This window comes from Lemur catta, chromosome 14, assembly GCF_020740605.2.
Source record: "Lemur catta isolate mLemCat1 chromosome 14, mLemCat1.pri, whole genome shotgun sequence".
Lineage (NCBI taxonomy): Eukaryota > Metazoa > Chordata > Mammalia > Primates > Lemuridae > Lemur > Lemur catta.
The window spans coordinates 27675492-27688178 of record NC_059141.1 but is presented as its reverse complement, the minus strand read 5'-3'; the positions used below and the strand labels follow the sequence as shown (position 1 = coordinate 27688178).

The window sequence follows — 12687 nt, the reverse complement described above, 5'->3', positions numbered from 1 at the left end:
AATTTCACACACACCATATACCTTTTGATTCTCTCAATTACCTTTTCCTGAAGTAAAATTATTCTCTTCTTGGGGAAGAGAACGCTGGGCCTTAGAGATTCAGTACTTTGGCCAAGGATACAAACTGCAGGCAGAAATGCTGAGTCCAGAATCAATAACCCAACAATTGCACCCTACCCACAAGCAAAACATTCAGTTCAACCGGGTTCACCAAAATTTACATATTGTGTACTAAGATTCAATATTTCATTATTGAACCTCATCAGTGACTTTAAACTTGAACATTAATTTAGTTAAATTTTACAGCACTGATTGACTAAACTAGAGGTCAAAAGAGTTTGGTTTTATAACCTTTAAAACCTCAGTGCATACATATGTGACAAACACTTTATCCAGACCAAAGAGAAGAAGGAATTTTCTACCTGACTCACATTGGTCTAAAAGAACCACACCACCTTATTTAGATAAAATAAGCTCAATTGCTCTCTGGAAAGCAATCATTTCATTCCCTGAGACACAGGTGTCCCTGCTCTGCTCTTCCTTCTTTCTGTTGAGCTGAGGCTCCTAATGCACCTTTCTTTTTACGGAATGAAAGAGTCATAGACAATTTAAAGAGATCTCTCAGAAAACCAGTTCTAAACTTGGCTTCGTTATTTAGGAATGAGCAATTGGCAACTTAGCGAGATAAAGTGTCACCAAGGCATCAGCACAAGACGTATTATTAATAGAATCTCCAAGGTCCAACTTTCAGCTCAGTGACATCTCACATCCCATCCCACAGAATTCCCATCTTAGCGCAGTTCATCAGGACATCATCAGTATTAAGCCCACCACAGTCAAAGTGTAAAGCAAGCCTTTCCTTTGCTAGAGTTGTGGATTAGAGAGAGTTTTTTAAATTATAGAATTTATTTTTTAGAGGAGTTTCAGGTTTCCAGAAAAACTAAGTAAGAAGTACACAGGTCCCACATACCCTCTCCCCACACACAACCATATCCTCTCCCACATTAGCTATCCTAATCAGTGTGGTTTATTAGTTACAATCAATGATCCAACAGTTACAAATAATCATCAACCAAATTTTATAGTTTATATAGGCTTCACTATTTGTGTTGTATGTTCTATGGTTTTGACTAATGGATAAATGACATGTACCCATCATTCTAGTATCATACAGGATAGTTATACTACCCTAAAAATCCTCTGTGCTCTCCCTATGCATCCTTCCCTCCCTTAAAAGCCGTTGGCAATGAATGATCATGTCGTGTTGCCTTTGTTCTGCCTTTTCCAGACTGTGATATACTAATAGTTGAAATCACACAGTATGTAGTCTTTTCAGATTGGTTCCTTTCATCCACTAATATGCATAAGTTTCCTCCATGTCCTGACAGTTCATTTATTTTTAACATTAAATAATATTCCATTGTACAGAAAAACAATGCATCAAAGTTCATCCATTCATCTATTGAAAATTTATAGTTTTGCATTTTACATTTAAGTCTTTGAACTATTTTGAGTTAACGACTGTGAATAATGTAAGGTGTACATCTAGATTCATTGTTGTGCAAGGAAGTCCAATAGTTCCAGCAACATTTGTTGAGAAGACTGTCATTTCTCCCTTGAATTGTCTTTGCTTCTTAGTCAAAAATCAGTTAACTATATTTGTGGATAATTATTCTGTTAACTGTATTCCTAATATTGTGTAGTATATATTTCAAGCTTTACATTCTGTTCTATTATTCTGTTTAACTAATGTTTTAGCAATACTACACTGTCTTGATTACTCTAGCTGTATAGTACGTCTTTAAGTCGGCTAAGGCAGGGTCAGTCTCCCAACTTTGTTCTTCTTCTTTAACACTCCATATAATCTATACAATCAGATTGTTAACTAAAAAATAAAAAAGAACTTTTTTGGATTTTAGCTGGGATTGCATTTTATCCATAGATCATAATGACAAGACTGATGACAATCGTGAGTCTTCATCTATGAACATGGAATATCTCTTCATCTATTTAGGTCTTTGGTTTCTTTCATTAGAGTTTTGTAGTTTTCTCCATATTATCTTGTACATATTTGCTCACACTGATACCTAAGCATTTCATAATTTTTGTACTAATATAAGTGATATTATGTTTTTAATTTCAATTGTTCATGGCTAGTATGTAATTCACTAGGAAATTAATTCACTGCTATACCTTAGGTTCATATCCTGAAACTTTACTCTAATTGCTTATAAATTCCGGGAGATTTTTTCTCACTCCTACTTTGTTTTATATTTCTTTTTTGGTGTTTCTGGGGATTCTTTTATTCTCTGGGATTTTCTACATAGACAATTATGTGATCTGCAAATCACAGTTTTGTTTCTTCCTTTTCAATTAATATAGCTTTTATTCTCTTTTCTTGTTCCACATCTTTGTGATTATAAATTGTACTGCAATGAACACTCCACTATCGGTGTCCTTTTGATAAAACGACTTCTTTTCCTATATGTAGATACCAAGTAGTGGGATTTCTGGGTCAAATGATAAGTCTGTATTTATTTCTTTGAGGAATCTCCATATGTTTTACATAGAGGTTTTACTTATTTGCAGTCTCAACAACAGTGTATAAGCATTCCTTTCTCTCTGTATCCATGCCAGCATCTACTGTTTTTTGACATTTCAGTAATGGCAATTCTGACAGGGGAAAGGTGATATCTCATTGTGGTTTTAATTTGTATTTCTCTGATAATTAGTGATGTTGAGCATTTCTTCATTTGTTTGTTGGCCATTTGTCTATCTTCTTTCAGAAAACTTTTGTTCATGTCATTTTTCTCACTTTTTAATGGTATTATTTGTTTTTTTCTTGCTGATTTCTTTGAGTTCCTTGTAGATTTTGGGTATTAGCCCTTTATAGGATATATAGTTTGTGAATATTTTCTACCATTCTATAGGTTGTCTCTTTACCCTGTTGATTATTTCCTTTGTTATACAGAAAATTTTTAATTTAATTAAGTCCCATTTGTTCATTTTTATTGTTGCTACACTAGCTTTTGGGATCTTAGTCATAAATACTTTGCCTAGAACAATTTCTAAAAGAGTTTTTTCTACATTTTATTCTAGAATTTTTATGGTTCCATTCCTTCATTTAAATCTGTTATCCATCTCCAATTTTTGTATAAGAAAATGATAGGGTCCTGTTTCACTCTTCTGCATATGGCTATCTAGTTTTCCCAGAAGCATTTATTGAATGCGGTTTCCCTTCCCCCATGTCTATTGTTGTCTACTTTTTCTAAGACCAGTTGGTTGTAGGTAGATGGTTTCATATCTGGGTTCTCTATTCCTTTCCATTGTTTTATGTCTCTACTTTTATACCAGTACCATGTTGTTTTGGTTACTATGGCCTTATAGTATAATTTAAAGTCAGGTAAGATGGAACAGGAGACCATTGTCCTAAGTAAATTATCTCAAGACTAGAAAACCAAACACATGTACTCATTATTAAACTGAAACTAAGTGATGAGCACAGATGTGCACAGAGGAAAGTAAAAATCAGTGGAAATCAAGTAGAGGGAGAGGGAAAGAGGGGAGGGGCAAAAACCTACCCAATGGATAAAATTAGCACTATTTGGGCTATGGGCACACCTGTAGCCATGACTCAAGCATTATAAAGGTAATCCATGTAGCCAAAGACATTTGTAGGCTCTTAATATTTTGACCTGTAAACAAATAAGAAGAAATAATGTTAGTAATGCGATGCTTCCAGATTTATTTTTTTGCTTAATATTGCTTTGTATATTTGAGCTCTTTTTGGATCCAAATGAAGCACAAAATTATTTTTTCTGGACCCATGAAATATGATGTTGGTATTTTGAGGGAGATTGTGTTGAATCTGCCAATCACTTTGGGTAGCAGGAACATGTTGATTGTACCCATCCATGAACATGAGATGTTTTTCCATCTGTTTGTATCATCAATGACACAAGGTTAGAGTTATGGTTTCATACTTCTCCTTGTAGAGTTCAATCACCTACTGGGTTAAGTATATTCTTAAGTATTTTATTTTCTTTGTAGTGATTGTGGGTGGTATTGAATCTTTGATGTGACGCTCAGCTTACCAATTTTTAGTATAGAAAAATACAACTGATTTATGTACATTGTGTTTGTAACCTGTGACTTTGCTCAATTTATTTATCTATGCTAGGACTCTTTTGGTAGACTCTTGGGTTTTCAAATATAAAATCATATCATCAGAGAAAAGCAATATTTTGACTTTCTCTTTCCTGATTTTGATACTCTTCAATTCTTCCTCTTGCCTGATTGCTCTGGCTAGGACTTCCACTACTGTGTTGAATCAGTCTTGTTCCAGTTCATAGGGGAATGATTTCGACTTTTCCCAATTTAGTATATTGTTGGCTGTGGGTTTTTCATATATGGCTATATCATTTTGAAGTATGTTCCTTCTATATCAAGTTTGTTGAGGAATTTTGTCATGAAAGGGTGCTGGATTTCATCATATGCTTTATCTACATCTATTGAGATAATAATGTGGTCTTTGTTTTTGCTTCTGTTTATGTGATGAATCACATTTATTGATTTGCATATGTTGAACCACGCTTGCATCTCTTGAATGAAGCCCATTTGATCATGGCAAATTAACTTTTTGATGTGATGTTGAATGAATGTTTAGTAGTATTTTATTGAGGATTTTTGCATCTATGTTTATAAGGCATATTGGTCTAGGGTTTTTGTTTTTTTTTTTCCTTATGTCCTTTCCTGGCTTTGGTATCAAGGTGATACTGGCTTCACATTAAAGAATGGATTAGGGAGGATTCCCTCCTTCTCAATGTTATGGAATAATTTCTATAAGACAGGTACCAGTTGTTTCTATGTCTGGTAGAATTTGGCTGTGATTCCATCTGGCCTGGGGCTTTTTGTTGTTGTTGTTGAGAGATTATTTTATTACTGCTTCAAACTCACTACTCTTTATTGGTCTGTTCATGATTTCTATGTCTTCCTGATTTAAATTTAGGGAGGTTGTGTGTTTCTAGGAATTTATCCATTTCCTCTACATTTTCCAGTCTGTGGGCATAGAGATTTTCATAGTAATAAAATAAAATAAAATAAAATAAAATAAAAGCAAGAACAAAGACCACATGATTCTCTCCATAGATGTAGAAAAACATTTGGTAAATCCAGCACACTTTTATGATAAAAACTCTTAAAAAAATAGGCATAGATGGGTCATACCTTAAAATTATTAAAGCCATATGTGATAAACACACAGACAATATCATAGTGAATGGGGAAAAACTGAAAGCATTCCTGCTTTGAACTGGAACCAGACCAGGTTGCCCACGATCTCCACTTCTATTCAACATAGTGCTGGAAGTCCTTGCCAGAGCAATCAGACAAGAGAGGGGAATTATGGGTGTCCAAATGTGGGCAGAAGAGGTCAAACTCTCACTCTTTGCTGACCATATGATATTGTATCTAGAAAATCCTAAGAATTCAACCAAGAGACTCCTAGAATTGATAAATGAACTCAGTAAAGTCTAAGGATACAAAATCAATGAACACAAATTAGTGGCATTTATATATGCAAATAAGAGTCAAGCCAAAAATCAAATCAAAGATGCAATGCCTTTCACAATAGCATCAAAGAAAGTTAAATATTTAGAAAAATGTTTAATGAAGGAGGTGAGAGACCTATATAGGGAGAAGTATGAAACACTGAGAACAGAAATCCTAGAAGACAGAAACACATGGAAAACCCTACCATGCTCATGGATTGGCAGAATCAATATTGTTAAAATGTCCATACTACCTAAAGTGATCTACAGAATTAATGCAATCTCTATTAAAATACCATCATCATGCTTTACAGATCTAGAAAAAATAATTCTATGCTTTGTATGGAAACAGAGAAGACTGCTTATAACCAAAGAAATCTTAAGCAAAAAGAACAAATTGGGAGGCATCAGTCTACCAGACTTCAAGCTTTACTTCAAGGCTGTCATAACCAAAACAGCATGGGACTGGCACAAGAACAGAGACAGAGACCTTTGGTCTTAGATTCTTCCATTCTAATTTACCAGTCTTTCTCTCTTTACTTTATCAGTTTTGGAAGTTTCCATTGACATATCCTCAACCTCACAAGTTCTTTGCAGTATACTAATTAGCCCTTGAAAGTATTCCCATCTCTCTGGTTATATTACCCATGCATTTTTTCATGACATCTGCTTCTCCTTTAGAGCCTTTAACATATTAATCATAGTTACTTTAAATTCCTCGTCTGATAATTCCAACATCCCTGACATATCTGAGTTTGGTTCTGATGCTTGATCTGTTTCTTCACTGGTTTTTGCATTTTAGGAGGCCTTGTATTAATAATTTTATGTTGAAGTCCAGATATGATGTACTAAGAGAAACTGCTATAAATAGGCCTTTAATAATGTGGTAACAAATTGTTGGGTGAAGGGTAATATTCTACACTTCAATGATTAGGTCTCAGTCTTTTAGTGAGCCTTTCCCTGCAGAACCACTTAGGTAAGACAGGAAGGCTAGAAGGATCTAAAGTTAACTATTTACCTTCCCCTAGATCCATCAGGCTCTTATAAAGTCCCAGTAGGTACATTTTGGTAAAATAATTTCTCTTGAGAGCAGATCTTATTAAGAACAGAAATGCTAAAAATGGCTACTTCCCTCCTTCCCCTACTGGAATCATGAGGGGATTTTTCTCCAGTCTTCACTGTGAGAACTTGGTAGAATTTCTCAAGGTAAAATTCATAACAGTGAATTAGACAAACTTACAGTTAGAGAGAGTAAAGAGTTATTAATAATAATTGAAACCTAGTTAAATCATTTTATAACCTGCTACTTCTGTATTTTACAGAATTATGCATTAGCACATTTTCTTAAACTATATGCCAATATAGTAAGTAGTTAGTAACATTAAAAACCACATGCTGAGACTTTTAAAATATCCCTGTGTTTAGAGGGAGAAGGCAGTTGATGAGGGATGCAATAAGAGATGTTGAGGCAATTAAAACCATAGATAACCATCATTATTACCAGAAATGTAGGCATCAGAACTATAGGCCTTAGAAAACTCCTCAGACATGTCAGTGAGGCTGACCACAAAAATATAGACTAATAAATTGAAAGCGCATATCATTTTTTCATGCTCCATAAGTTTGTGATGAGATCATTCCCACCATGTTCACTTGACAAATATTCCTTGGTAAAATGTTCTAGAATAGATAATCCATGCTTACACTATGAAAAAAACCATTGCTCTTTAACAATTTGTAAAAATGAAACTCAAAACCTTCTGTCTTCATAATGTAATGATTTGAAAACAAACTTTGGGCTAGAATAGGATTAAATGAGGCTTTTATACACCGTATGCAAGTCATTGTGTACAAACACAAGAACAGATACAAGCTCCCTTGGATTTCTGCTTCAAATCTCTCTCCTCCACATGAAGGCTGACAACTCGGACCAATAATGAAAGATCTAGCCACACTGAAATGTTTCCATGAGCATCATTAGAGAAGACAGCTGACTGTTAAGGTCAGTGATACAGAGTAGAGAGTCACCCATCCTTGGTGTTTCTCAATTCCTCCACAATCCAGCAGGCCTCCTTTCAAAAACAGTCCTCAATGTCCCTCTTCCCCATCCTATAATTCCACAGGGTCACAAATGAGAAATGCCAGACACCTTCTATTTCATTCCATTGCTGAAAATGATTTCTAACAGTAGGGGAAACAGACTAGGAGAGAGATCCCAAGCAAGAAAGAAAAAGGTGATAATTAGAAGTCACATAGGTGGGCCAAGTTCTGACTGAGGAGCTCTTCAAGTCTCTGAAGTCCACCCTCCTCAACCCCATCACCAATGCCGACAGAGCCATGTGAACACCTACCAAGTATAATACTTTATTAAATATTTCTATCACTGGGAAACTCTGCCTCGTCCAGAGAACTCCTCTCTCATATCTCTCAAGGCTTATTTCACTGCTTTGTACCCATGCAACATCACAGTAGGCTTCATTTCAAAATACACGCTGAACACAGGGCCATAGACTTTGTTTGTTTGTTTGTTTGTTTGTTTGTTGTTTTTTTGAGACAGAGTCTCACTCTGTTGCCCGGCTAGAGTGAGTGCCGTGGCATCAGCCTAGCTCACAGCAACCTCAAACTCCTGGGCTTAAGGGATCCTCCTGCCTCAGCCTCCCGAGTAGCTGGGACTACAGGCATGCGCCACCATGCCTGGCTAATTTTTTCTATATATATTTTTAGTTGGCCAGATAATTTCTTTCGATTTTTAGTAGAGACGGGGTCTCGCTCTTGCTCAGGCTGGTCTTGAACTCCTGAGCTCACACAATCCGCCCGCCTCAGCCTCCCAGAGTGCTAGGATTACAGGCGTGAGCCACCGTGCCCGGCCAGGGATGAGAACTGGAAAATGAAAAGGAGATGCAAATATTTAAAAATAATCAGTAATAAAAGGGCTCTCGCAAAAGAAAATTACAGAACCAGATAGATTGACTGCTGAATTCTATGAAACTTTCAGAGAACTACATTGGTTCTCCTCAAACTATTCCAAAAAATTGAAGAGGAGTGAATTCTCCCTAACTCATTCTATGAGAACATTATTACTCTGATACCAAAACCAGACAAAGATGGGACAAAAAAAGTAGAAGCCAATATCCCTAATGAACATAAACACAAAAATCCTCAAGAAAATATTAGCAAACCAAATCCAACAGTATATCAAAAAGAAAATACAATGATCAAGTGGGATTTAACTCAAAGATGCATGTATGCATCAACATACAGAAATCAATAAACATGATATACCACTTCAACAGAATGAAGAACAAAGCCAAAATGATCACCTCAATATATGCAGAAAAGGCATTTGGTAAAATTCAATTTCCCCTCATTATAAAAATTCTCAAGAAACTAGGCACAAAAGAAATATGCCTCAATATAATAAAAGCCATATATGACAAGTCCATAGCTAACATCATATTGAATGAATCTAAAAACTAGAATAAGACAAGGATGCCCACTTTCTCCACTACTATTTAACATAGTACTAAAAGTCCTAGCCAGAAGAGTCAGGCAAGAAAAATAAATAAAAGACATCCAAATTGGAAAAGAGGAGGATGAATTCTTCCTCTTTACACATCACATGAGCTTATATCTAGAAAAAAACTAAAGACTCCACACAAAAAAAAAAAACCTGTTAGAACTAATAAATTCTTTAAAGTTGCAAGGTGAAAAATCAACATACAAAAATCAGTAGCATTTCTATCATAATGAACTAACTGAGAAAGAAATCAAGAAGGCAATTTAATTACAACAGCTATGGAAAAATAAAATAGCTAACAGTATTAATACCTAGTAATAAATTTAACCAAGGAAGTGAAAGACCTCTACAAAAAAAACTATAAAACACCGATAAAAGAAGTTGAAGAGGACACAAACAAATGAAAAGACATCCCAAGCTCATAGAGCAAAAGAATAAATATCATTAAAATGATCATGCTGCCCAAATCAATCTACAAAGTCAATGCAATTCCTATCAAAACACCAATAACACTCTTCACAGAAATGGAAAAAACTATCCTAAAATTAGTATAGAATCAAAAAAGAGATGGAATAGCCAGAGCAATCCTGAACAAAAAGAACAAAGCTAGATGCATCACACTACCTGACTTCAAAATATACTACAAGGCTATTGTAATCAAAACATCATGGTATTGGTATGAAAACAGACACATAGACCAATAAAACAGAATAGATAATGCAGAAATAAAACTACATGTTTCCAGCTAACCGATATTCAACAGAGGTACCAGGAACATACACCGGGGAAAGGATATCCTCTTCAATGAAGGGTGCTGGAGAAATTGGATATCCATCTGCAGAAGAATGAAACCTTACCCATACTTACCACCATATACAAAAATCAACTTGAGATGTATTTAGGACTTAAACATGAGACCCAATACTATAAAACTACTAGAAGAAAAAATAGGGGAAACATTTCAGGACATTAGTCTAGGCAAAGATTTTAGACTAAGATCACAAAAGCCACAGGCCACAAAGGCAAAAAGACAAATGGGACTATATTAAACTAAAAAGCTTCTGCACAGATAAGAAACAATCAACAGAGCAAAGAGAAAATCTGCAGAAGGGGAAAAATATTTCCAAAATATTCACTCGACAAGGTACTAATATTCAGAATATACAGGGAATTCAAACAACTCAAGAAAAAAAAAATAATAATCTCACCAAAAAACTGGGCAAGGGCATGAATAGACATTTCTCAAAGGAAGACATACTCATAGCCAACAGGTATACAGAAAAAATACACATCACTAACTATCAAAGAAATATAAATTAAAACCACAATGAGATATTATCTTACCCTAGAGACAATGGCTGTTATTAAAAAGAAAAAATAACAGGTACTGCTGAAGATGCAGAAAAAGGGGAACTCTTACACATTGTTGGTGGGAATGTAAGTCACTATACTCATTATGGAAAACAGTATGGAAATTTCTCAAAAAAAAATAGAACTATCATATAATCCAGTAGTCCCACTGGTGGGTATTTATCCAAAGGAAAAGAAATCAGCATATCACTGGAATGATATACATTACCAGATGAGTAATGCCGATGCATGTACAAAGGTAAGGCCTGTAAAGATATAATCATATTTGTTTAAGATTGGTTAGTATATTTATTTCTAAGCTGTTTTGTAAGGAAAAATAAAGTATTTATCAAGACCCCAAGTTACATAATGTTTAGCCTTCATTTTTATAGAGATTCTGACAATTCACAGAAAATTTTCTCACCAAAAATATCAGTTTTGATTCTCTCAATTACCTTTACCTAAAGTAAAATTATCCCACTTTAAGGATAAGAAAGCAAGGCCTCATAGATTGGCCAAGGACTTGGTGTCTGCAGGTGGTAAAGCTGGCCCTGGAACCCATAAATCCTCCATCTCACATGCTTCTCTCCAAGCAAAACAGTCACTCCCGGGAAATTCAACATTTATTGAGTCTGTGCTATGATGCAGTAGTCAATGATTTACCCTAAGCAGTGACTCAAAATAAACATTTCAGCAATACTTAACTAAAGTAGCAGTTAGAAAAGTTTCATTTTATAACATTTAGAACTTACATGAACCCAGGTCTCAGTGAACTCTTTATCTAGAACAAAGAGAAGCAGTAATTTAATGTCTGGTTCATGTGGCTTTAAATTCAAAAAGAACCACACTCCCTTATTTTGGATAAAATAACCTTGCTGGTTCTATTTAGATCATTCACTCTATTCCCTAAGTGACGGGTGTCTCTACTTTCTTCATTCCTGCCATGAGGCTCCTGGCTGGTCCTTTCTCTTTTTATTGAATGAGAAAATTATAAACAGTAAGTGACAGAAAGGATCTCAGAGATCCTGTAGCCTAATCCCTTTACATTTCTCATTCTTTTAAGTCAGCATATTATGGGAGCACAAATATTTAGCTTACTTATAAAGCCCATTCCCCCCATCCCACCCCCTGAGTCAGAGCTTCAAGCGTGTCCATCCCCCAGACGGTGTTAATCACACTCAATGTGTATGCATAAGCCCATTGCCTCCTCCCCTCTTCCATCTGCCCAATGCCCAACGAATGTTATGCCTATATATGCGCTTAGGTATTGATCAGTGAAACCAGTTTGATGATGAGTACATGTGGTGCTTATTTTTCCATTCTTGGGGTACTTCACTTAGTAGAATGAGTTCCAGCTCTATCCAGGAAAATACAAGAGGTGCTATATCACCATTGTTCTTATAGCTGAATAGTACTCCATGGTATAAATACACTACATTTCATTAATCCACTCATGTATTGATGGGCACTTGGGTTGTTTACACATCTTTGCAATTGTGAATCGTGCTGCTATAAACATTCGAGTGCAGATGTCTTTTGTTCTTTTAGATAGATGCCCAGGAATGGGATTGCTGGATCAAATGGTAGGTCTACTTGTATCTCTTTGAGCTATCTCCATATTGGTTTCCACAAAGGTTGCACTAGTTTGCAGTCCCACCAGCAGTGTATGAGTGTTCCTATCTCTTCACATCCATGCCAACATTTATTGTTTTGGGACTTTTTGATAAAGCCCATTCTCACTGGAGATAAGTGATACCCATTGTGGTTTTGATTTGCATTTCTCTGATGATTAGAGATGTCCAGCATTTTTTCATATGTTTGTTGGTCATTCTTCTGTCTTCTTTTGAAAAGTTTGTGTTCATGTACTTTGCCCACTTTTTGATAGAGTTGTTTGATTTTTTCTTGCTGATTTTCCTGCGTTCTAAATAGACTCTAGTTATCAGCCCTTTATCAGATGTGCAGCATGCAAAAATTTTCTCCCATTCTGTAGGTTGTCTGTTTGCTCTCATGACAGTTTCTTTGGCTGTGCAGAAGCTTTTTAATTTGATTAGGTCCCATTTATCTCTTTTTTGTTGTTGCTGTGACTGCCTTTGGGGTCTTCTTCATAAATTCTTTGCCTAGGCCAATGTCTAGAAGGGTTTTTTCAACATTTTCTTCTAGAATTCTAAGAGTTTCATGCGTTAGGTTTAAGTCTGTTACCCACTGTGAGTTGATTTTTGTGAGAGATGAAAGATATGGATCCTGTTTCAGTCCTCTACATGTGACTGTCCA

At 35.5% G+C, this 12687-nt stretch overlaps 1 protein-coding gene across 7 annotated transcripts in view; it reads right to left on the bottom strand.

The window, feature by feature from the left end:
- Positions 1-11001, bottom strand: part of LOC123650043 (cytochrome P450 2C18-like) — a 32159-nt gene extending 21158 nt beyond the window's left edge. The window contains exons 1-2 of one of the 7 annotated variants that reach the window (XM_045568434.1): positions 10841-11001; positions 3582-3695 (exon numbers count right to left, since the gene is read on the bottom strand). Coding sequence is in view for 2 of the 7 variants with exons in the window: in XM_045568432.1 (XP_045424388.1) it covers positions 3622-3672 (51 nt within the window). In the remaining 5 variants the exon portion in view is untranslated. Of the gene's footprint in view, positions 1-3581; positions 3696-7900; positions 8040-10840 lie in introns of those variants that run through there. The other 6 variants (XM_045568432.1, XM_045568435.1, XM_045568436.1 and 3 more) reach the window with 6 other exon arrangements.
- Between the last annotated feature and the right edge of the window lie 1686 nt (positions 11002-12687).